The 26,868-nt window shown below is 43.2% G+C and overlaps 1 protein-coding gene across 4 annotated transcripts in view; it reads right to left on the reverse strand.

Moving 5' to 3' along the window:
- The window catches only part of LOC124800021 (cyclin-G-associated kinase), a 263,298-nt gene that overhangs the window by 60,207 nt on the left and 176,223 nt on the right, over positions 1 to 26,868 (reverse strand). For all 4 annotated transcript variants that reach the window (XR_007017105.1, XM_047262964.1, XM_047262963.1 and 1 more), the window contains exons 18-19: positions 15,361 to 15,672; positions 2,020 to 2,251 (exon numbers count right to left, since the gene is read on the reverse strand). Coding sequence is in view for 3 of the 4 variants with exons in the window: in XM_047262964.1 (XP_047118920.1) it covers positions 2,020 to 2,251; positions 15,361 to 15,672 (544 nt within the window). In the remaining variant the exon portion in view is untranslated. The remainder of the gene's footprint in view (positions 1 to 2,019; positions 2,252 to 15,360; positions 15,673 to 26,868) is intronic.

The following is a 26,868-nucleotide window of genomic DNA, read 5'->3' on the forward strand; positions in this document are numbered from 1 at the left end:
TCCTGAAGCATTTCCGTAACACTCGCATGATGATCAAACCTACCAGTAGCAAATCTAGCAGCTCGCCTCTGAAGTGCTTCTATGTCCTCCCTCAATCCGACCTGATAGGGATCCCAAACACTCAAGCAGTACTCAAGAATAGGTCGTATTAGTGTTTTATAAGCGGTCTCCTTTACAGATGAATCACATCTTCCCAAAATTCTACCAATGAACCGAAGACGACTATCCGCCTTCCCTACAACTGCCATTACATGCTTTTCCCACTTCATATCGCTCTGCAATGTTACGCCCAAATATTTAATCGATGTCGCTGTGTCAAGCACTACACTACTAACAGAGTATTCAAACACTACGGGATTCTTTTTCCTATTCATCTGCATTTAATTTACATTTATCTATATTTAGAGTTAGCTGCCATTCTTTATACCAATCACAAATCCTGTCCAAGTCATCTGGTATCCTACAGTCACTCAACGACATCTTCCCATACACCACAGCATCATCAGCAAACAGCCGCACATTGCTATCCATCCTATCCAGAAGATCATTTATGTAGATAGAAAACAACAGCGGACCTACCACACTTCCCTGGGGCACTCCAGATGATACCCTCACCTCCGCTGAACACTCACCATCGAGGACAACGTACTGGGTTCTACAGAAGCCGAGACTGTTGACTCCATGAACACAGGGAATGAAAAAGGCAGCAACAATAACGAAGAGGAAGAGGAAAAGGGGAGGTCAAAGAAGCAGTGCCAGTGATGGTGAGGCAAGCCAAAGCAGCTCTCGACACAATCACAGCATATTTGGAGAATTATGAGCAGACAGACAGACAATGAAACTCACTGACGATGGATCAAAAGTTTAAAGCAAGCAAAAATTACAGATTACTTTAAAAACCAATGATTTGTGGGAAATTTTATGTACATGCTGGTATTCTTTTACTGAATTTAATTTTTTATAATGAAAGTATTTTATTTTAAACTTACAGTTTTTTCTATTTCAGAAGAAATAAAACAATATGCATAACAATCTATCTCGATTTCTTTTTTATATTACCAAAACTAAACATAGGCCTGTATCACAAACAAATGCGAGGAAAATCACAGTACAGTAACAAAAAAATTGTGGGTTGTAATTTTTTTTTGATTCCTCGTTATAATGAACCCTCGATATATCAAATGAATTTTACATACTCTAGAGACTCGATATATCGAAGTCTGACTGTGTATTGATGACACCTAGGTGGAACCCACGATGTTTATTGTTAATATATTTAATGTCAAGATTTTTTTCCACATAATCAATGAATCCATGGTTGTGCAGTAGCAGAATGTGTGTACAGTTGTCCATCTTTCCGTCTCTTTTGCTCTTATAGAGAATATTTTGTTACTGTCTCTGTTACTGTCTCTTTGCTGTAACCTGCAGCTCTGAAGGTGGTGCACAAGTTCTAGGGTCCCTACTTTATGTTGTGTGCATTGTAGATTCAAGTAGCCCTCAAGGCTAGCATATGTCATTTCAAATTCTTATGCATTGAGTGGTGGGATAAAGAATGCTGATATCTATTGGTGTTGGTGGGCTTCCAGCAGACTGTGTGTCCAAGTATACTGTCTTGTGGCCGGTACAATTCTAGCTTGAGAAATGACAGCAATCTGGTGTTTTTTTGTCCACATGCTTGGAAGTGCAAAGGTCACAAAAGCCTACAAAGTGTACCAGTTACTGATGATTTCACAGCTTTCATTGTAGATACTTCAATAGTGATGTGACTACATACATTTTCGTAAATGATGGGAAAATCATTTGAATACGCTTCAGACAATATTTCAAAGATCAGACATTTGCATTCAGTTTTACAGAATAGTAGCAGATTATTCAGTGCCTTAGTGTTAATTCATAGCTACACAAGAATGTAGCAATGGGTACACTACCTACGAGACTACCTACAGTTGTTACAAGCTGTCCTAAATTTACAACAATGGCAAAGTTATTTAAAATTATGCACAGAGGTATTTCAGTTACCCAAATCCGCGAAAGGATCCCGAGCCTTGCTCTCAAGATTCGGTGTGCTGGCATTTCTTGGTATACTGGGTGATGTTGGCATTAAGCCTGGACCTAATGGCTGTGATCCTTGGCCAATACCGTATGTGGGAGCACTCTGGAAGTTATCCCAACTTCCTAGAAGGTTAGGTGCTGTTGGGCGAGGTGTCACTCCAGGAACAGGGACATTAGGGATGTTACCCACACTATCTCCCTGAAATAAACAAAGTATAGCAATGATAATGAGTCATATATATAACTGGAAAGCAGTTTATAAAAATCTTTTAGAATGAGCACATTACTGCAGTGTGAAAAATAAGGTGTCGGCAGCTGCAAGACCAATTCTTACTCTAAAAAAGACGGGCACAGTGAATAATGGAAATGACACTTGTATGAAAATAGTATATTGCCAACCGTGATCTCGACAGTTGGTGTTGCTACTGAACACTCATGAAATACTGGTACTTCAAAGGTAGTAATTTCTATATAGACAATACAATGTTTAGAAATTATTTATAAATGTACCTAAAAATAAATAAAGGACAAGACAATAGCACTGGGGGAGAGGGGGGGGGTGGAGGGGGAAGGAGGCGAGGGAACGAGTGAGGGGGATGGTGTGCAGACGGTCAGAGCATCGGTTACATCTATCCTGAAATACCTGTTACCAAGTTTAAGTCAAGTTACAACTGGATCATAAAGTTTAAATCATCATAGTAGTTCACAAGTTTTCTCAGACTCAAATCAACATTTATTTCTCTTCCACGGAAAATAAGTCACTACTTAAAACCATTTTGTATTTCTGTAAACTTAGCTGTGGTGTCACCTATCTCCATTCTTTGATGTACAAGATGCCCTGAAACTTATTTGAATAACTTCAACTTCTGGTCAAATGTCTTGAACCTTGGAGTCATTCTTCAAATTATTTACATTATCAGTTAAGTAGTTTAGATAAATACATAATGTCCCAATTTTGTTTCGGATCTTTCAATTTTAACTTCAGAGAAAAAAAAAAAAAAAAAAAAAAAAAAAAAAAAAAAAAAAAAAAAACTCAAATGGGATTGCTGATAGTTAAAGCAAGTAAGACAGTACCTGTGTGCAAGTATGTTCAATTAATCTGTTGTCTTTAGTTCAGTGGGGCACACTAGTGAGTATGCCAGAATTAGACACAATGTGACTTTGTTGAGTAAGTTTTTGTCTGCGCGAGGTAATCATCAAAATTTGATAATGAAGTTGAAGTGCGAAGATAACTGAACACATTATTTCATATTGTACCACCAATAAATAACAAGATTGCAAAAAATAAAATAAAATAACAGCAGTGAGAGATAAATGGTATATGTATACTGTGGAAAAAGGACAATTCAGCAGGAAGAAAACTAACGCAGATGAAGAAAGTATGGAGGTAGGATTGCAGCCTTTCACAAGTTTACTGAAGAAAAGAAATTCCTATTGTAAGCATTGAGAGTCTGAAACAAGCTGGTTAACACAAGCAAACACCTTACATAAAACAGTTCTCTCATGTATTCTGTTGTCAATACAATGCACCTCTGTGGAGCTAGAAGCAGTCATGTCAACCAAGATTGTCGTTTAGCTAATTGACACAAAGAGAACTGTTGCCTGCAAGCTGTCTTATCTAACATAGAATCACTACCTCAACACAAGAGGTAGTGGACTGAGAAAGGAGGATGATGTGCAACAAATCAGTTCCTAGAAACTCTCCAATCAACAAAATTCTCTCTGACCTTCCACAAACCAGACTTACATTTATAAAGGGGCAATGACATGAAAATGAGACAGATGGGGGAAAAAAGTAAGTAAATTATTTATTATTGCAAAAGTAATTGTGACAACTGCTGACTGCGAGAGAAAATGGTCAATGTCTTCAAGCAAAAATGTTTGCTGAAGCCTGCGGAACCACGATTGTACCCTGGCATATACTACTTTGTCCAAAGCAAATCAATGGGCACCAACGTGTTAATGCTGTTTTGTTGAAAACTGACATTTTGTGTCACTGGCATGAACAAAATACAGGTTGATTTTCGGAGAAAAAAAACAACACTAGTTGCTACTGATAATTCTACTCATGTACACAAATAGTGCCATTACCAGTTTTGAACTGACAGGTTCATCTCCAGATGGCTATTTACATCTAGATACATATGTATTGATGTTTAGACGGGTTTTCAATTATTTATTCCCCTGGGATGTTGGTACTACTGAAAATCCTGTGACTTTTGTTGCAAAGTTGTTTGCACGGCTGACTGAGTTACCTCCAGACTCAGAATGTGGTGGGAGACACTTCAACCTCAATCACCCTGCCCAGCCCTGAAAGTAATTAAAAATATCGTAGCTAAGAGTAAAACCTTTTTCTCAGAGAAAAAAAAGATCCATTTCAGCTATCCATATGTTGTCTTGTGATATCAGAGACAAAGAATCTGTGGGGCAAAGGGCAAAGAATCTGCAAGACTATGACTGACATGGAGACTCAGAAGAGAGGGGGGGGGGGGGGGGGGAGCCACTTCACCATGATGTGAGATACTAAGCCAACACAACCATAGTGCGGGCATGCTTCAATACATAGGATGAAATTTCAGGTTAATCTGGTATGACCAACGTGGAGTGCCATGTAGCACTAATTTCCTTGCTACTGTACAGTTCATTAGAGGGGGCAATGCCCTACCAGATGTTGTTTCATCTCCCAGTGAGGAGAGGTCTTACTTGCACCTGCAAATCTGCACCTGGGATCATCAAAGTGAACATTGTGTGAGCAATCGCTTCTCTAACCAAACCATCAGCCAATTTATTCCCTGAGATACCCAAATGACTTGTTTCTTGTCCGTAAAAAGAATTTTATAAGTTAGCTGATTATGAAATTGTTGAATGATAATTGAATACATAAGCAAGATGTGAACTGCCTTAACTGAAGAAGTAGGATCTCTACCTCGGCAAGGAGACTGTTTATGAGACTAGTCTGGAAGGTGCCAGGCCAGTCTTACTCCATAATGATGGACCGAGTCCAATAATTTCAAAGCTGAAGGTGCCACTGAGCCATAAACTTGTCAAACATAGTTTAATCAGTATGAGACCAGACTCTGGTAAACTGGAGTAGAGAAGTGCAATCACCATACCCAGAAGTGTGGGCAAGGAAGCTTATACCATTAAGCTTTCACATACAGCTAGTCTTTAGTTGACAAATACGGAGCATCTGTGTCAGCTTTTTAACAAAGTGGAGTGCAAAAAGTCAAGACTCTGCAAAAACATCCCAGTGCTGGGTAGCTAAGAGTTCTGGGTCTGGATGGACAATGGTATGATTACACAAACGCATTATTCGCGTTTTTGTGAGAGAGAACTGGAAGCCATGGAAGGCCATTCAGATAGCGCCTTGCAGCTGGTGTTCAGCCAATGCTACAGATTAAAAGTTGTCAACATATGGCATGGGGCTGACCTCTGGTGCATCGGAGGCCACTAGCCCATTGATGGTGGTGAAGAGTATGACACATAGCTCACCACACATCCAAGGGAATGGCAATTGTTATGGCTCAGTCTTGAGCAATGTATGAACTAACACCAAAGAACTGGTGGGATATAAATTGAGGACTAAAATCAATAAGAGTCTCAAAAGCCTGTCAGAGTAAATAATATTATGATGGTGCCAAGTGGTGTCATATTCCTTACGTAGGTCAAAAAATACTGCAAGGAGATGGTGGCATTTAAAAAAAAATGCCTGTTGTATTGCCAATTCCAACCTAACCAAATGGCCAATTTTGGATCATCCCTCCTGGAAACAACACAGATAGGTGGGGTAAAAAGCCTCCCCCAATTTGAGAACTTGGCATAATTGCCTGGCTACTACCTTTCAAGTAGTCTACAGAGCGAGATGGTGAGGCTAATCATTCTGTAGCTGATGGACATGGTTTTTTTTTGTCATGTTTAAGGATTGCAACAATGATACTGTCTCACCACTGTTAAGGGAAAACTCCTTTAGCCAAATACACTTGAATACCCAGAATAGATGGAGTTTTCAAATCAAGGCTTGGGGCAGACCATGTGATGAGTCAAGAGCCTGAAGGATTCCTCAGTCAGCAAAAGGTTCATAGGTCCATTGTGCACTGAGGTGACCAAAGTCATGGGATGGCAATATGTACATATAGAGATGGTTGGTTGGTTTAAGGATGAAAGGGACCAAACTGCAGAGGTCATCGGTCCCTTTTTCCAAAAGACTAAAAAATACCCACAGAGAATAAAAAATGTTCAACAGAATAGGAGACAGACAACACAGAACAAAAGAAACATAGACAAGGACCAGACAAAACGAAATAAAATCACAAGGAGTGTGACGGTGGTTGGCCGACCATAGGAACAAAAAAAATGGAAAAGCTAACCACCGAAAACACATTAAAAACTTAGTTTAAAACCGTAGGCCAAAGGCCAGAATCAACACAAAACAATAAAATAAAACAGAAACACTCAGATTAAAGAATAAAAACTCCCTGCCCTAATAAAACGTAAAACTAAGGCAGCCATAGCAGGGTCATCAGATAAAACGGCAGGGAGCGTATCAGGCAGCGCAAATGTCTGCCTGACCACAGCTAAAAGGGGGCAGGCCAACAGAATGTGGGCCACTGTCAAAGCCGCCCCGCAGCGACATACAGGAGGGTCCTCCTGGCGCAGTAAATAACTGTGTGTTAGCCGGGAGTGGCCAATGCGGAGCCGACAAAGGATGACTGATTCCCTGCGGTTGGCTCGCATGGATGACCGCCACACAGTCGTCGTCTCCTTAATGGGTCGGAGTTTATTGGGTGTGATCCGATCGCGCCATTCAGCGTCCCAAAGCGCAAAAACTTTTCGGCGGAGGACTGCCCCCAAATCAGTCTCTGGGAGGCCAACATCGAGAGTGGTTTACACGTGGCCTCTTTCGCCAGGCGGTCAACATGTTCATTGCCCGGGATACCGACATGACCGGGGGTCCACACAAAGACCACAGAGCGGCCGCAACGCGCAAGAGTATGCAGGGACTCATGGATAGCCATCACCAGACGAGAACGAGGAAAACACTGGTCGAGAGCTCGTAAACCGCTCAGGGAATCGCTACAGATCACGAAGGACTCACCTGAGCAGGAGCGGATATACTCTAGGACTCGAAAGATGGCGACTAGCTCAGCAGTGTAAACGCTGCAACCAGCCGCCAAGGACCGTAGTTCGGAATGGTCCCCTAGAGTTAGCACATACCCGACACGACCAGCAACCATCGAACCGTCGGTGTAAACAATTCCAGAGCCCTGATACGTGGCCAGGATGGAATAAAAGCGGCGGCAGAAGGCCTCTGGAGGGACCGAGTCCTTCGAGCCCTGTGCCAAGTCGAGCCGAAGGCAAGGGCGAGGAACACACCATGGGGGTGTACGCAGAGGCGCCTGGAAAGGGGGTGGAACAGGGAAAAACCCAACCCCGCAGAGAAGCTCCTTGACGCGTACGGCGATCGGACAACCCGACCGGGGCCGACGGTCCGGCAGATGGACGACAGACTGCGGGAACAGGACACGGTAATTTGGATGCCCGGGCAAGCTAAAAACATGGACAGCATAAGCAGCCAGTAATTGTTGGCGTCGCACCCGCAGTGGAGGGACACCTGCCTCAACAAGGACGCTGTCCACAGGGCTGGTGCGGAAGGCACCAGTGGCAAGTCGGATCCCGCTGTGTAGTATTGGGTCCAGCACCCGCAACGCAGAGGGGGATGCTGAGCCATAAGCCAGGCTCCCGTAATCCAGACGGGATTGGATTAACGCCTGGGAGAGCCGCAACAGGGTAAATCGGTCGGCGCCCCAGCGGGTGTGGCTCAAGCATCTCAGAGCGTTTAGATGCCGCCAACACGCCTGTTTAAGCTGCCGGATATGAGGCAGCCAAGTCAACCAGGCATCGAAAACCACCCCCAAAAACCTGTGTGATTCCACCACTGAAAGAAGTTCGCTGGCAAGATAAAGCCGCGGCTCCGGGTGGACAGTGCGTCGCCGGCAGAAATGCATTACGCAGGTCTTGGCTGCCGAAAACTGGAACCCATGAGCTACAGCCCAAGACTGCGCCTTGCGGATAGCACCCTGTAGCTGATGTTCAACAGCTGCAATGCCAGTAGAGCTGTAATAAAGGCAGAAGTCGTCAGCATACAGGGAAGCAGAGACAGAATTTCCCACGGCCGCAGCGAGCCCGTTAATGGCTATTAAAAACAGGCAGACACTTAAAACAGAACCCTGTGGCACACCGTTTTCCTGGACGTGGGTGGAACTATATGAGGCTGCGACTTGCACGCGGAAGGTACGATACGACAGAAAATTTCTGATAAAGATCGGCAGAGGGCCCCGAAGACCCCATCCATGAAGCGTAGAAAGGATGTGATCACGCCATGTCGTATCGTACGCCTTCCGCATGTCGAAAAAGACAGCGACCAGGTGCTGACGGCGGGCAAAGGCAGTACGGATGGCTGACTCCAGGCTCACCAGATTGTCGGCGGCGGAGCGGCCTTTACGGAACCCACCCTGAGATGGAGCCAGAAGGCCCCGAGACTCCAGTACCCAAGTCAAGCGCCGGCTCACCATCCGTTCGAGAAGCTTGCAAAGAACGTTGCTGAGGCTAATGGGGCGGTAGCTGTCCACCGCCAAAGGGTTCTTACCTGGTTTCAGAATGGGGATAACGATACTTGCCCGCCACTGCGATGGAAACTCACCCCCGACCCAAATACGATTGTAAAGGTCGAGGAGCCGTCGCTGGCAGTCCACTGAGAGGTGTTTCAGCATCTGGCAGTGGATGCTATCTGGTCCAGGAGCGGTATCAGGACAAGCGGCAAGGGCACTGCGGAATTCCCACTCACTGAATGGAACATTGTACGATTCTGGATGGTGGGTGCGAAACGAAAGGCTCCGACGTTCCATCCGCTCTTTAATGGAGCGGAAGGCCTTAGGATAATTCGCAGAGGCGGAAATCATAGCAAAATGCTCTGCTAAGTGGTTTGCAATGACGTCGGAGTCAGTACAAACTGCTCCATTCAGTGAGAGCGCAGGGACGCTGACAGGTGGCCGATAGCCGTAGACGCGTCGGATCTTGGCCCAGACCTGCGATGGAGTGACATGGAGGCCAATGGTGGACACTTACCGCTCCCAGCACTCCTGCTTGCTTTGGCGGATAAGGCGGTGGGCCCGCGCACGCAGCCGTTTGAAGGTGATCAGGTGTTCAATGCAGGGATGTCGCTTGTGACGCTGTAGCGCCCGCCGGCGATCTGTAATCGCTGCAACGATCTCAGGCGACCACCAAGGCACAGTCCGCCACCGAGGGGACCCAGAGGAGCGGGGAATGGCAGATTCGGCGGCAGTAACGATGCCGGTAGTGACCGATTGAACCACCGCATCAATGTCGTCATTAGAGAGAGGCTCAAGAGCGGCAGTGGAGGAGAACAAGTCCCAGTCAGCCTTATTCATAGCCCATCTGCTAGGGCGCCCAGAAGAGTGACGCTGTGGTAGTGACAGAAAGATCAGAAAGTGGTCACTACCACACAGGTCGTCATGCACACGCCATTGGACAGACGGTAAGAGGCTAGGGCTACAGATTGAAAGGTCAATGGCGGAGTATGTGCCATGCGCCACACTGAAGTGTGTGAAGGCACCATCATTTAAAATCGAGAGATCAAGCTGCGACAATAAATGCTCAACGATGGCGCCTCGACCTGTTGCCACTGACCCACCCCACAGAGGGTTATGGGCGTTGAAGTCGCCCAATAGCAAGAAAGGCGGCGGCAATTGGGCTATCAGCGCAGCCAGGACATGCTGAGAGACATCACCATCCGGTGGAAGGTAAAGACTGCAGACGGTAACAGCCTGTGGCGTCCACACCCGAACAGCGACAGCCTCTAAAGGTGTTTGGAGAGGGACAGACTCGCTGTGCAGAGTGTGAAGGACATAGAGGCAGACGCCACCCGACACCCTTTCATATGCTGCCCGGTTCTTATAATAACCCCGATAGCCACGGAGGGCGGGGGTTCGCACTGCTGGAAACCAAGTTTCCTGCAGAGCAATGCAGAAGAAAGGGTGAAGGCTGATAAGTTGTTGGAGCTCAGCTAGATGGTGGAAAAAACCGCCGCAGTTCCACTGGAGGATGATATTGTCCATGGCTGAGAAAGGCGTGAAAGGACTGGGAAGGCAAGTTACGCCGCTTGTTCACTCACTGCCACCGATTCAGTACCCATACGAGAGGCATCCATGGCATCTGAGGAACCAGCGAGATCAAGGTCCTCAGCGGACGCTAGAATCTTGACTTCATCCTCAGACGCAGAGCGCGAAAGGTGCGGTGGGGTTGGTGCCACCGCAAGTTCTTTGGCCTTAGAGGTCTTTCTCTTGGACTTCTCTCGCTGAACCTTGGGTTTCACCGGCTGGGAAGGCTTCACCGATTCAGTCTCCGGGACAGAGGAGGATCGTGAAGCCCTACGCCCGGCCGCTGGTGAGGACTTATGCCACTGGCGGCCGTCATCCTTCCCGCTGGGGGAACCCTGGGAAGGGAGGGTCCCAAGGGAACTCTTACGGGCGAGAGTAGCCGAAGAAGTTAGACGCTTCTCCGGCTGAGAAGCGGGGACGGACGTCCCCGACGGGTGGGAGGAGGTTGCTCCTGAGGTAGGTGGTGCAGGAGCAACCGGTTGGGTAGAGCCCCCCACGGGCAAGGGGGCAGGAGGAGTCTTACTGCTTATCGAGCTGGCTGGAAGTCTCAAAACTGATGGAGCTAGCACAGTTGTTGTAGCAGCTGCATAAGAAGATGTCATTCTCACAGGATGGAGTCTGTCATATTTCCTTTTGGCCTCAGTATAGGTCAGCCGGTCCAGGGTCTTATATTCCATGATTTTGCGCTCTTTCTGAAAGACTTTGCAGTCAGGCGAGCAAGGTGAATGGTGCTCCCCGCAGTTGATGCAGATGGGAGGCGGGGCACATGGAGTATCGGGATGAGATGGGCGTCCGCAATCTCGACATGTGAGGCTGGAAGTGCAGCGGGAAGACATATGGCCGAACTTCCAGCACTTGAAGCACCGCATCGGGGGAGGGATATAGGGCTTGACGTCACATCGGTAGACCATCACCTTGACCTTTTCCGGTAACGTATCACCCTCGAAGGCCAAGATGAAGGCACCGGTAGCAACCTGATTGTCCCTCGGACCCCGATGAACGCGCCGGACGAAATGAACACCTCTATGTTCTAAGTTGGCGCGCAGCTCGTCATCAGACTGCAAAAGGAGATCCCTATGGAAAATAACACCCTGGACCATATTTAAACTCTTATGTGGTGTAATAGTAACGTTAACATCCCCCAACTTGTCACAAGCAAGTAACCAGCGGGACTGGGCGGAGGATGCCGTTTGTATCAGTACTGACCCAGAGCGCATTTTAGACAAGCCCTCCACCTCCCCAAACTCGTCCTCTAAATGCTCGACGAAGAACTGAGGCTTTGTGGAGAGAAAAGACTCCCCATCAGCTCTCGTGCAAACTAAGAATCGGGGCGAATAACTGTTACCTCCATCCTGAGACTTACGCTCTTCCCACGGCGTGGCCAGGGAGGGGAACGTTTTCGGATCGTACTTCTGAGCATTAAATTGAGCCCGAGAACGCTTAGAGACTGCTGGCAGCTGGCCGCCAGTGAGAGATGATGTACTACGCTTCATTGCGGGGCATCCACCCTGATGCCACCTACTCCGACCAAGGGCCACCCCACGGGCGCCACCCAGCCACAGCAAAGGCCACCTGGCAGGATGGCCGTTGCCGGGAGTCCCGATACCCCAGGAGGATAGGCATCTACTCCTTGGCATACGTGGGGAGTTAACAGCGCAGGCATCAGTAGAGCAATCCCTGTGTTGTCAGGGGGCTACAACCAAGAGGGTACATGGCGGCCCCACCACAACGGACTGGCTACCGTGCTGGATCTTAGGTGCAAAAATGTCCAAGGTCGTCGTCGCAGTTAAAAGAAACACTGCAGAGTGCAGCGTGGTAATCGCACAAAGGGACGTATCCTCGCCCAAGAGATCGAAAACGAGCGGGACACCATTGCAACGACGAGAAATCCGGCTAAAGGTCTAATTGCACGACGGAAACAGTGCACCATGTAAGGCGCCCTTCCCCAATTGGCTCGCTCTTCGGATACATTTAGAAAGATGGAGGTCAAACCCAAGAGGGGGCCATCACATAAGGCCGAAACGTTGGAGACTCCTTTTAGTCGCCTCTTACGACAGGCAGGAATACCGCGGGCCTATTCTAACCCCCGAACCCGCAGGGGGGTATAGAGATGGCAGTAGTACCACATACACAAGGCATAAAATGGCAGTTCAGTGGCGGAGCTGTCATTTGTACTCAAGGTGAGTCATGTGAAAAGGTTTCCAATATGACTATGGCCACACGACAGGAATTAACAGACTTTGAATAGAGAGTGGCAGTTGGAGCTGGATGCATCGGACATTCCATTTTGGAAATTGTTAAGGACTTCAATATTCCAAGATCCACACATCAAGAGCGTGTTGAGAATATCGAATTTCAGGCATTACCTCTCACCACAGACAACGCAATGGCTGACAGAGCAGTGGTATCTGTGTAGAGTTGTCAGTGCTAACAGACAAGAAACACTGTGTGAAATACCGCAGAAATCAATGCGGGACATACAATGAACGTATCTGTTAGGACAGTGCAGCAAAATTTGGTGCTAATGATTTAAGAAAGTTTTAATAATGGGCTTGTAATTGTACAATAGTGGTACTTACATGGTACTGTGACGCATCTCCTTCAAAATAGTCTCCTTCTGACTGAACACACCGACTCCAGTGGCGTTTCCACTTTTAGAAACATTCCTGGAAATTTTTTTCCTGAAATGTGTTAAGGACGCTCTCCATATTTGCCTGGATGTCTTCGTGTCTTCAATCGAGTCAAATCGTTTTCCTTTCAGTGAAAATTTTAGTTTAGGAAACAGGTAGAAGAGTGCAGGGGTCAAATCAGGGGAATATGGCAGAAGTGGAAGCACAGGAATATTGAATTTGGTCAAAAATTCAATGATGGAGAAGGCACAATAAGCCGGAGTATTGTCATGGTGTAGCACCCAACTCCTGTCTTTCCACAATGCAGGCCTTTTCTTCCACACCTTTTCGCAGAAATGCTCAAGGACACTTTTGTAGTATTCCTGGTTAATTGTCTGTCCTGCAGGGGTAAATTCATGATGCACAATACTGGTAGAAAATATATATATATATATATATATATATATATATATATAAAAAACAAAGATGATGTGATTTACCAAATGAAAGTGCTGGCAGGTCGACAGACACACAAACATACACACAAAATTCAAGCTTTCGCAACAAACTGTTGCCTCATCAGGAAAGAGGGAAGGAGAGGGAAAGACGAAAGGATGTGGGTTTTAAGGGAGAGGGTAAGGAGTCGTTCCAATCCCGGGAGCGGAAAGACTTACCTTAGGGGGAAAAAAGGACGGGTATACACTCGCGCGCACACACACACATATACAGACACAAGCAGACATATTTAAAGATGTCTGCTTGTGTCTGTATATGTGTGGATGGATATGTGTGTGTGTGTGTGTGTGTGTGTGTGTGTGTGTGTGTGTGTGCGCGCGCGAGTGTATACCCGTCCTTTTTTCCCCCTAAGGTAAGTCTTTCCGCTCCCGGGATTGGAATGACTCCTTACCCTCTCCCTTAAAACCCACATCCTTTCGTCTTTCCCTCTCCTTCCCTCTTTCCTGATGAGGCAACAGTTTGTTGCGAAAGCTTGAATTTTGTGTGTATGTTTGTGTTTGTTTGTGTGTCTGTCGACCTGCCAGCACTTTCATTTGGTAAGTCACATCATCTTTGTTTTTAGATATATTTTTCCTACGTGGAATGTTTCCCTCTATTATATATATATATATATATATAAATTAAAGATCATGAACATTGTCTTCACCTTTGATTGACTTTGCTGTGCTTTTTGCGGTCGTGGTGAACCTGGAGTCTTCCACTGTGAAGACTGCACTTTGGTTTCAGGATCATATCCATATACCTACAGTTTGCCACCTGTAATTACCATATTTCACAAATCTGGGTCATTTTTAGTCTGATTAATCAGTTCTTGACACACTTCAAGTTGGTATTGTCTCTGGTCAATTGAAAACACTTTTGGAATGAATTTTGTGGACACTCTACACATGTTCAGATCATCAGTTAAAAATGAACTGCATAGAAACTTGAGTTCATCAGCAATCTCTGTAATTGTAAGTCTAAGACCGGAGCGCACTAAGTCGTGAAGTTTCACAACATTTTCATTCATTTTTGAGGTGGAAGGACGACCGGACTGTGGTTCATCTTCAAATGATTCATGGCCATTTTTACATCTGTTGAACCAGACAAAAACATTTTACTGGCTCCTACAATTATCTCCAAAAGCAGTTTTTAATAGTTCGTAAGTCTCAGAAGCTGATTTCCCAGTTTTAAAACAAAATTTAACACAAACTCGTTGCTTCATTTTTTCGTCCATTTTCACAGAGTCAGAATCCAGCAACAAGCCCTATCAGACCCGCACTCAACCAGCTGCCACAATGGACTGAATAAAGGAAATGCAATTTTCTGTCAGAGGACATTTAAGAACAAGGCAATGACTCACTCCCCACCCTCCGTGTACCTGCCCGCCAAACCAGTAAGCAGTGGACCCATTGGCAACAGACGACTGATGCAAGTACCTTTGCTAAAAGCACAACGCCCTCTGCAGCACCTCTCCTGGGCTAGTGAGCACATTAGTTGGATCCTAGACATTAGGAAAATCATGGCCTGGTTGGCAGCATCTGAGTCTGGTGCAGACCCCACAAAGCCAAGGACTCAAGTTGTCAACAAGTCACTGCGCAAGCAGATGGTGGCTCCGTAATGGTGTGGATCATGTTTACATGGCGTACTGTGTCCTCTGATCCAACTGAATGATCACTGACTGGAAATGGTTATGTTCAGCTACTTGGAGATCACTTGCAGCCATTTGTGAACTTTTCATGTTCCCAAACAAAAATGGAATTTTTATGAATGATAATGCACCTTGTCACTGGGCCACAATTGCTCACAACTGGTTCAAGGAACATTCTGGGCAAATGATTTGGCCACCTATCGAACATTCATGGAAAGTAATCAAGAGGTATGAAGAGATCTCCAACTCTGGAAATGAACAGCAGGAAACAACCACCACTCAAGACACTGTAATGGCATCCCACATTTAACTTAAAAAATGGCGGAAAAATAAATATTTCTACATGCAGTATGTGACATACAGAACATATACAAACCTGTACGTTGTTGCCAAAAGGGTCAAATAGCATGTTTTGTGGCACTGATTGTGCAACTGAAGGGCCCTGTAGTAAGTCCTCCAGTCCACTAGATGTTTTCCCTAAACCACCCAGCAAATCAGCTGTTTGATCACTGCTATTTATCTTCTCTCCACCCATACTGGCATTAATGTTAAGCAGATCCACACCATCTCCTGCTCCTCCAATGTCCAACAAATTTGCCTCAACAGTTGGCTGTTGTGGCAATTCTGATGTAGGTTTTGGAGAACTTGACAAGCCATCAGGAACTCCCCTCTGGTCTTCCTCGTGTTCCTGTTTAATGCATAAAATCATGATTTAATATTTGATAGATTTAGAATGTTACAACAATAAATAACATACATCATTAATAAAAAAAAAGTTAAACTAAAGAAATGTAAGAACTGTCAAAAGACGTTTCATTCCAACCACTTGACAGTCCTGCAGAAAGAATATGTCCAATATAAAAATGGAATGTCCAGGGTGGAACAACAACAGTATTATGAAAAGCACAAATCATTACTCACCACACAGAGAAGGCATTGAGTCGCAGACAGGCACAATGAAAAGACTACTAAACATTCACTTTTGGCCAGAAGGCCATTTTCCAAAATAGAAAGCACATACACATTCACACAAGCACAGCTCACACACACATGGTCAATGTCTCCTGTCGCTATGGCCTGTTTGCGGATTCAGTCAGGCCATAGTGGCTGGAAACAGTGGCCATTGGGTGTGTTGTTGTTGTTGTTGTTGTTTGTGTGTGTGTGTGTGTGTGTGTGTGTGTGTGTGTGTGTGTGTGTGTGTGTGTGTGTGTGTGTGTTTTTTTTTTTTGTTGAAAGCTAAAATGTTTAGTGGTCTTTGCATTGTACCTGCCTGCAACTCAACACATCCTCTATGTTCAATTGTTGTTGTTGTTGTTGTTGTGGTCTTCAGTCTCGAGACTGGTTTGATGCAGCTCTCCACGCTACTCTATCCTGTGCAAGCTTCTTCATCTCCCAGTACCTACTGCAGCCTACATCCCTCTGAATCTGCTTAGTGTATTCATCTCTTGGTCTCCCTCTACGATTCTTACCCTCCACGCTGCCCTCCAATACTAAATTCGTGATCCCTTGATGCCTCAGAACATGTACCTACCAACCAATCCCTTCTTCTAGACAAGTTGTGCCACAAACTCCTCTTCTCCCAAATCCTATTCAGTACCTCCTCATTAGTTATGTGATCTACCCATCTAATCTTCAGCATTCGTCTATAGCACCACATTTTGAAAGCTTCTATTCTCTTCTTGTCCAAACTAATTATCGTCCATGTTTCACTTCCACACATGGCTACACTCCATACATATACTTTCAGAAACAACTTCCTGACACTCAAATCTATACTCGATGTTAACAAATTTCTCTTCTTCAGAAACGCTTTCCTTGCCATTGCCAGTATACATTTTATATCCTCTCTACTTCGACCATCATCAGTTATTTTGCTCCCGAAATAGCAAAACTCCTTTACTACTTTGAGTGTCTCATTTTCTAACCTAATCCCCTCAGCATCACCCGACTTAATTCAACTACATTCCATTATTCTCGTTTTGCTTTTGTTGATGTTCATCTTATATCCTCCTTTCAAGACACTGTCCATTCCGTTCAACTGCTCTTCCAAGTCCTTTACTGTCTCTGACAGAATTACAATGTCATCGGCGAACCTCAAAGTTTTTATTTCTTCTCCATGGACTTTCATACCTACTCCGAATTTTTCTTTTGTTTCCTTTACTGCTTGCTCAATATACAGATTAAACAACATCGGGGAGAGCCTACAACCCTGTCTCACTCCCTTCCCAACCACTATTTCCCTTTCATGCCCCTCGACCCTTGTAACTGCCATCTGGTTTCTGTACAAATTGTAAATAGCCTTTCGCTCCCTGTATTTTACCCCTGCCACCTCCAGAATTTGAAAGAGAGTATTCCAGTCAACATTGTCAAAAGCTAAGTCTACAAATGCTAGAAATGTAGGTTTGCCTTTTCTTAATCTAGCTTCTAAAATAAGTCGTAAGGTCAGTATTGCCTCACATGTTCCCATATTTCTACGGAATCCAAACTGATCTTCCCCAAGGTCGGCTTCTACCAGTTTTCCATTCGTCTGTAAAGAATTCGCGTTAGTATTTTACAGCCGTGACTTACTGAACTGGTAGTTCGGTAATTTTCACATCTGTCAACGCCTGCTTTCTTTGGGATTGGAATTATTATATTCTTCTTGAAGTCTGAGTGTATTTCGCCTGTCTCATAGATTTTGCTCACCAGATGGTAGAGTTTTGTCAGGACTGGCTCTCCAAAGGCTGTCACTAGTTCTGATGGAATGTTGTTTACTCCTGGGGCCTTGTTTCGACTTAGGTCTTTCAGTGCTCTAACCAACTCTTCACGCAGTATCATATCTCCCATTCCATCTTCATCTACATTCTCTTCCATTTCTATAACATTGCCCTCAAGTACAGCGCCCTTGTATAGACCCTCTATATACTCCTTCCACGTTTCTGCTTTCCCTTCTTTGCTTAGCACTGGGTTCACATCTGAGCTCTTGATATTCATACAAGTCGTTCTCTTTTCTCCAAAGGTCTCTTTAATTTTCCTGTAGGCAGTATCTATCTTACCCCTAGTGAGATAAGCCTCTACATCCTTACATTTGCGCTCTAGCCATCCTGCTTAGCCATTTTGCACTTCCTATCGATCTCATTTTTGAGACGTTTGTATTCCTTTTTGTCTGCTTCATTTACTGCATTTTTATATTTTCTCCTTTTGTCAATTAAATTCAATATTTCTTCTGTCACCCAAGGATTTCTACTAGCCCTCGTTTTTCTACCTACTTGATCCTCTGCTGCCTTCACTACTTCATCCCTCAGAGCTACCCATTCTTCTTCTACTGTATTTCTTTCCCCCATTCCTGTCAATTGTTTCCTTATGCTCTCCCTGAAACTCTGTACACAGCCTCTGGTTTAGTCAGTTTATCCAGGTCCCATCTCCTTAAATTCCCACCTTTTTGCAGTTTCTTCAGTTTTAATCTACAGATCATAACCAATAGATTGTGGTCAGAGTCCACATCTGCCCCTGGAAATGTCTTACAATTTAAAACTTGATTCCTAAATCTCTGTCTTACCATTGTATCATCTATCTGATACCTTTTAGTATCTCCCGGCTTCTTCCATGTATACATCATTCTTTTATGATTCTTGAACCAAGTGTTAGCTATGATTAAGTTGTGCTCTGTGCAAAATTCCACCAGGCGGCTTCCTCTTTCATTTCTTACCCCCAATCCATATTCACCTACTATGTTTCCCTCTCTCCTTTTTCCTACTACCGAATTCCAGTCACCCATGACTATTAAATTTTCGTCTCCCTTCACTATCTGAATAATTTCTTTTATTTCATCATACATTTCTTCAATTTCTTCATCATCTGCAGAGCTAGATGGCATATAAACTTGTACTACTGTAGTAGACATGAGGTTCGTGTCTATCTTGGCCACAATAATGCGTTCACTATGCTGTTTGTAGTAGCTTACCCGCATTCCTATTTTCCTATTCATTATTAAACCTACTCCTGCATTACCCCTATTTGATTTTGTATTTATAACCCTGTAATCACCTGACCAAAAGTCTTGTTGCTCCTGCCACCGAACTTCACTAATTCCCACTATATCTAACTTTAACCTATCCATTTCCCTTTTTAAATTTTCTAACCTACCTGCCCGATTAAGGGATCTGACATTCCACGCTCCTATCCGTAGAACGCCAGTTTTCTTTCTCCTGATAACGACGTCCTCCTGAGTAGTCCCCGCCCGGAGATCCGAATGGGGGACTATTTTACCTCTGGAATATTTTACCCAAGAGGACGCCATCATCATTTATCCATACAGTAAAGCTGCATGCCCTCAGGTAAATTATGGCCATAGTTTCCCCTTGCTTTCAGCCGTTCGCAGTACCAGCACAGCACAGCAAGGCCGTTTTAGTTAGTGTTACAAGGCCAGATCAGTCAATCATCCAGACTGTTGCCCCTGCAACTACTGAAAAGGCTGCTGCCCCTTTTCAGGAACCATACGTTTGTCTGGCCTCTCAACAGATACCCCTCCGTTGTGGTTGCACCTACGGTACGGCTATCTGTATCGCTGAGGCACGCAACCCACCCCACCAATGGCAAGGTCTATGGTTCATGGGGGGGATGTTCAATATAAAGCTTTTGAAATCGGTAATTCATCAGGAGCAGAATAGTTGAGAAAATGGAGGTTTGGAAAAGTGGTACAAGTGGCAAAGAAAAGTAACCCGTAATCCTGTGCAAAGGGAAACAATTGATAGGAATTAGAGTTATGAATAGAATATAATATAATATGTAACATTGAAGTTCCAGGCAACCAATAGGCCAAAAATAAGAGGCATAAACAAAAATGTAAAGTAATCTTATAATCCACAAATCCAGAAAGTAAATAGAAAAGGGAGAGGCATGAAGAGCATTTACAAAATAAAAGTGAGAAGGAGAAACTTTAATAAAAAAGGGGAGTGTGCGTTGTGGATGAACAAGTCATAAAAATATTGAGATATCTGGTATTAAGCTGGTTTCTGTATGAAAGAGAACCAGCAATTGACAAAAGAACTGAGTAGAAGTAGGACCGCCAACGGCCTTGCCGCAGTGGTAACACCGGTTCCCGTCAAATCACCGAAGTTAAGCGCTGTCGGGCTGGGCTAGCACTTGCATGGGTGACCATCTGGTCTGTCGAGCAGTGTTGGCAAGTGGGGTGCACTCAGCCCTTGTGAGGCAAATTGAGGAGCTACTTGATTGAGAAGTGGCGGCTCCAGTCTCGGAAACTGACATACGGCCGGGAGAGCGGAGTGCTGACCACATGCCCCTCCATATCCGCATCCAGTGACGCCTATGACAAGGTGGCCAATCGGCACTGTTGGGCCTTCATGGCTTGTTTGGGAGGAGGAGAAGTAGAAACTGTTATACGCAGATTCATTATTTGTGTTTTTGCGCACATGCGATTTTAGTTATAAGCTCAGCTATTAACAGTATACGGAAGCAGTAATGCAGCAGCACATCTCAAAACGAATCTTCTATCGTGCTTATTGAGACGCCAATCTTCAGTTCAGGTCAGCAGAGATGTGAAGTTGTACTTGACAGAGTCTGCATTTAAAATGTTGGGTAAAAGGAAAGAAAGTGAGGGAAACAAGAATGTATGAATGTCATGTACACTAGAAACAGAGGTGAAGTTTTGGACAGCTTTGAGAAAAGAGAACGTATTGTTGACATTCATCATGCCTTGGTACTTAGTGGATACACTATGAGAGCTATTTGTTACAATGTGGAATCAATTAAAAAATCTTCTCGAACCTGAAGTGACTTAAGTGAGACAAGAGCGACCAATGTCGCTTGGAGGTGACAGAGAATGGAAAAGGTACTATGCCACTGGACTGAATACCACAACTAATAGCACATGCTTCTCTCCGGAGCTGCTATTCAAGCTAAAACCAAGAACTCGTTTTCAGACTTTACGAATGAAGAAGATTATCCAGCACCTTTCTCAGCCAATTCAGATTGATTTGATCATTTAAAGCATTGTTTTGGCTTTCAAGACATTAAAATGACAGGAGGGGCAGCTGTGGCACATGAAGTTGGAGCCAAAGATTTTAAAAGAGAATTTAAAAAAATGTGAAAGAAAAAGGCTATACTGTGAAACAGGTTTCTGACTTTGATGAAGCAGGATTATTTTGGAAAAGAGTATCTAGTCACATGTTTATCACTACTGGAGGAAACAACAGTACTTGGATTTAAGGCTGCAAAGGACTGATGTACCCTACTTTTCAGAGGAAATGCTGCAGGTAATTTAATAGTAAAACCCATTATGATCTAACACACTCAAAATCCTAGAGCACTAAAGGGCTGTGAAGAACAGGCTCAGAGTTCATTGGAGAGGTAATAAAAAATGTTGGACGACTTCTGCTCTTTTCAGTGACTATTTTATTAATGAACTGAATAGAGAACTTAAGGCTTACTGTGAGAAAGAACAAACCCCTTTTAAAATTCTCTTCCCCTCTGATAATGTTCACAGCCATCCACTTTCCATTACTGATTCAAATAAAAACTCTGAAGTCCTTTTTCTGTCACAAAACACCATATGTATCCTGTCACACATGGACCAGGGAATTATTTGTACATTCGAGGCAATCTGTCTGCATAAAACTTTTCCAGTCTCATAGAAGAATGTGATTCAAATTGCAAATGTCAATTAAGAAAATGCGTTTGACTGCTTAATCTCTCATTCAAAGGATCTTAGCAAGGGAGATTTGACAGCCTTCAGTGAGAAGAGTAAAAGGAAGTTCAGCCTGTTTCAATGCTGACGATGTAGAAAATAATTCGGAAGAAGTAACGAGCACAATAGTGAAGAACATTCTCTTAAATGCTACAAAGAGGTGTATAATCAACTGATAAAGACAAGACAGCCAAAAATTAAACATTTCTTTGCAAAACACTGTGAAACTTCAAATGAATGTCAAGCCTCTGAACACAACACTTCAGTGACAAAAGATTTGCATTAAGGAAACTGAATTCACTACGGCAGCATCTTATTCTACCTACGTACATAACCCAGACACTGTTTAGGGTGTAGATGAACTTGATGAAAACTATTTTACTGTATTATTGTGTGTTTCTGTGTTAAATTTTAATGTGTATAAATTTTGCATTAACATGCATTTCAGAAAGATAATAATTGTTATTTTTGGTAAAAATATTAAGAAACTCTGCTATTTTAAACTTAATATGTGAGTAAACAAGAACCTAACCTCATATTTTACATATAAAATGACTCTTGAACAAAACAGAGGTTCAATTAACTAACTAAAATGAAATGGAGGACTATTGGCAGAGTGGAGCCAGGTAAAACTGAGACAGATATGGTCCAGAGCTTGAACATTCATCCTCCAGTTCTTTATGCACCATGGCAACAATTTTTAACAAAAGCGTACAACTGAGGACAGCTATGATGTGCACAAATAACTGATATTTACTATTTTGTAGTGAAGAAATAGGACCACAATTACAGCCAAGCTGTATTAGCTGAAGATGAATTCCATGTGTCCAAATCTCCAGAGCTCTTCCATGTAAAATCATTACTGAAAAACTTTTGTTTTCAATAACTGTGTATGCAGATCAACATAAAGTCAACAGAACTGCATATTCATGGGTATGTCTAGAACACTCTGAACTGAAAGATGAACAATTCCTTGACTTTATTGTCACTGGCTACGAAATGGGCATGACCCACTATACCCCTGAATTGAAAGGACAATCAGTGCAGTGGTGACATCTCTCCTCACCATCACAGAGAAATTCAGAACAGTTGTTTCACCCTTAAAAATCTTTGCCTGTGTATTTTAGGACCAGAAAGGGATTTTGCTTATTGAATTTTTACCTCATGGGGGAACAATGCTCTGAAGTAATTAGAAAAACTAAAAAAGTATGGGCGATGATACAGAACAAAAGAATGGGAATGTTAATGAAGGGAGTGTGCATAGTGCATGACACTGTATGTATCCACACTGCCAATATCACAAATCAGCACAACAATCAGAACAAAAGAATGGGAATGTTAATGAAGGGAGTGTGCATAGTGCATGACACTGTATGTATCCACACTGCCAATATCACAAATCAGCTCTTGGATTCATTCTGTTGACACATCAACTACCCCAGGTATGGTACCTTCAAGATTTTTAACTTTCCACTTCTCTAAGTTATTTACATATGCAAACAGATTTTCTACCAGCAATGATACTGAGATTGCTGTCAAACAATGCGCCAAAGAGGTGATTAATGATTTTTTTTGACAAAGGATCAGGAAGCTGATTCCACAGCTCATAAAGTGCACTGAGAACAAAGGTGACCGTGCAAAAAGAAGTAGTTGAGGTACAGCGGTGAATCTGTAAATTTTTCATAATTATATTGCCTTATAATGTATGTATGTGCCAAATCTCCTTGTAAACCATTGGACTGATCTATAAAACTTGGCACATGTATCACAAAGTATCTGGAAAGAAGCACCTGCCTCCTGTACAGGTGGGGTGCGTATGAAAAGGTAACGGAAATGTAATCTGGGCGTGTCCACAGCAATCTTAACCAAATTTTATTGATCCAAGACTCATCATTTGTATGATTTGTTTAAAAATACTGTGGGCGTAATACACTGCTATCAACCCAATGAATGAGGGTGGGGGTTTAGCAAAGTCACGTAAAAATATATGATAACTACAGATATCAGTATAAATTTCATAGTTTTTGGGATTGCTAGGCTCATTAGTGACAGCCGCAATGATGTTTTTCCCATAAGAATGAAGGAGGAGGCAGGGGATTCCAAAGATAGTGACAAGTTTCAATCTCTAGAGTTTAGGGAAGCTATTATCAAGCAGAATGAGCCAATGTGTGGTGTAGCAGGCACTTACGTCGTTTGAGTCAAGCAAGAAGCATGTTCAGCAACTGGTTACTGGGTGTCTCCCATGGTGAACAATTTGTATTTTCATTTATGCACTCAGCAAGTTTGGTGGTGGTCATAATTATATATAAATACTGACCCACCCTGGCTTCACATTGGTAGCAATAGAAGGAGAGGTTGCCCGGAGATGGGATTGACATTTTGAAACCATCTATACAGTGAGGTAGTTTAGGGTCCCATTTATCACACTATGCAGCCATTCACTCTGGTGGGTCATTGTTTGCAAGCAACCGACAAAAACATCAGAATTTCATGTAATTTTCTAGAGTCATTAGAAATGATAACTATACACAGAGCAGTACTGTGGTTTAATAGTTGAGGTACATTCCTTATGTACAGGAGGTTCTGGGATCAAATCTGATTAGGTGCTTTAAATTTTTTTATTTTCAAATCAAAGCTAAACAACTGATCATTATTGTTTTCAATTAATTGGTTTAAATGTAATTTTTTTAGTATCTAACTCTCTGTCATATCACTTTAATCATCATATTAATTATTTCATTTGCTCTTATATTGTCTTCCAATCATTCTCTTTTAATTTGGAATCTTTGTGCACGCGATTTTACTTATTTTTATGTATTAACTTTGGTTTTATTTCTTCTGTTTTACATTTTAAATTTTTGTCCATGTTACTGCTCAAATGGCTCTGAGCACTATGGGACTCAACTGCTGTGGTCATCAGTCCCCTAGAACTTAGAACTACTTAAACCTAACTAACCTAAGGACAGCACACAACGCCCAGCCATCACGAGGCAGAGAAAATCCCTGACCCCGCCGGGAATCGAACCCGGGAACCCGGGCATGACAAGCGAGAACGCTACCGCACGACCACGAGATGCGGGCCATGTTACTGCATTCATTATTTCTATTCCTCATGTTGCCTGAATTTCGTTTTATTTATAACCTCTTCTTTCATTTAAATCTTCAACGCATTACTTTGTCTACAGTGTAAGAAGAATTTACGATTTCAACATTTGCACGATAATTAAGTGTTTGCATGACAACTGACTTCTAAAAAATGCACATTACATAAAAATATATATATATATATTTTTGATACCACTGCACAGCCAGTACAAATAGATTATTCTGTCTTTTGTTTTTTAAACAATAGACTGGCATTTTTAGACATTTAACTGTCATGACAGATAAATAAAAATAATTAAAATCACATGCACAAGGATTCCAATCTTTCCTTTTTCAAGTCAAAACAAGAGCAAATGAAATAGCTAAAATGATGACTAAAATGATGTGACAAAGGATTAGAAATTTAAAAAAGATACATTTAAACCAGTTAATTGAATAAAAATAATGCTCTAAGTAATTTTGGAAAATGATCTGAAAATAAAAAATTTTATAGCACCTGACGAGTTTTGAATCCAGAACCTTCTGTACGTCAGAAAGATACCTTAATCACTATGCTACAATGCTGCTCCGTATAGTGTTATTTTTAACATTTTAGGGCAGTGTAGAGAACCTATTTTCTCCACCGCCCACTTTTGTATCAGTGTTAGTAGTAAAATTTTGTAACATCCCCCTCCTGTCTGGTTTCTCAGTGATGGTGATTTATAAAGTAGGAAAGCACTTTACAAAATCGATAATGCAGAGTTACAGCAACTTAAACCACAATAATAGTAACAATAAATTAACAAATATTTTACGTCAAAATTTAATGAAAACTTAGTACAAATGTTTTTAAAACCTCTACTGCTTACCACGAAAGATGGAACACCAACTAGTGAGCAATAGGGGCAGAATGATTACCATTGCTCCACACTATCAGACAAAGATTTCTTTTTCTCTTTTTTGAATTACTTGCAAACAAGGGCCTTCAGAGAAAATGATTGCAGGGTGTGACACCTGGTACCTTAACCTGCAACACCGTACAAATGTTTTGGAAAATTCGATCCCACCCTTGGGGCCTTTTTCTTCTAAGTAAATACAGCTGAATAACTTGTTAAGTGTAATGGTAATAAATTATATAAACAAACTTTCCTCAAGAAAGCTGTCAAAATCCCTAATGTAGTTCCAGAGTCTAGCCTTCATATGCTGACAGAAAGCATTATGGGTGTGTCTAATTTAAAATATTTATGCAGAGTTGCATTTCCACAAGCAAACTATACTGTCAGTGGCAGGGATGCTCTATGGCAGGCTGTTCCAACCGAGCTCCAGGGAGCTGGAGCGCTCACTGTGGCAGCTCGGAGCCCGCGTGGAGGGAGAAAGCGAACTCACTGCCCCCTGGCCGCATGCAGCTGCAACTGACACAATAATCCGTGTTCAATGACAGCTATGACTAGCCGCAGGAGCCCTGTACCTCTATTGGAGGATACCTTTCTATTCACTGAGAGGGATGGTCGTCCGCAGTGTCTTGTATGTCAAAGTATTTAATTCTGCAAAGAGGTACAATATACAACGACATTATACACGTCTTCACGCAGCACACTACGATCAGGTAGAAGGCATTGCATGCAGAGAACTAGTAGCCAGGCTTAGAACAACATACCAGGAGATGTAAGATTAAAAACGGTTTTGTAATACGGATTGTATCAAAATATGCAACATAGTTCGTGTTCTGTAATGTGTTTATAAATTTCAGGTGAATTAGAGCGGAAAAATACTATTGAATCTGCAATTTGAGCAAGCTACTGGGTCGTTCACATCATTGCAATGAGTGGCAAGCCGTTTTCGGTGGGACCACCCGTAAAATCGTGCATGGTAGCAGTTGCAGAATGTTTGTTTCCAAGGGAGGTGCAGGCAATTGAATGGGTTTGCCTGTCGAAGCAAACAATGTCTCGTCGAATCCTGGACATGGCAGCGGGTTTACAGACACAGCTCAGGAAAAAGGCGGAGAGCTTTGTAGCATTTTTGCTAGCACTTGACGAAAGCACTGACATATCGGACTGTGCTCAGCTTGCAGTCTTTGTGCGTGGTGTCGACATGGAGCTGCAAATAACTGAAGAA

This window comes from Schistocerca piceifrons, chromosome 1 (assembly GCF_021461385.2).
Source record: "Schistocerca piceifrons isolate TAMUIC-IGC-003096 chromosome 1, iqSchPice1.1, whole genome shotgun sequence".
In the NCBI taxonomy this organism is placed as follows: Eukaryota; Metazoa; Arthropoda; class Insecta; order Orthoptera; family Acrididae; genus Schistocerca; species Schistocerca piceifrons.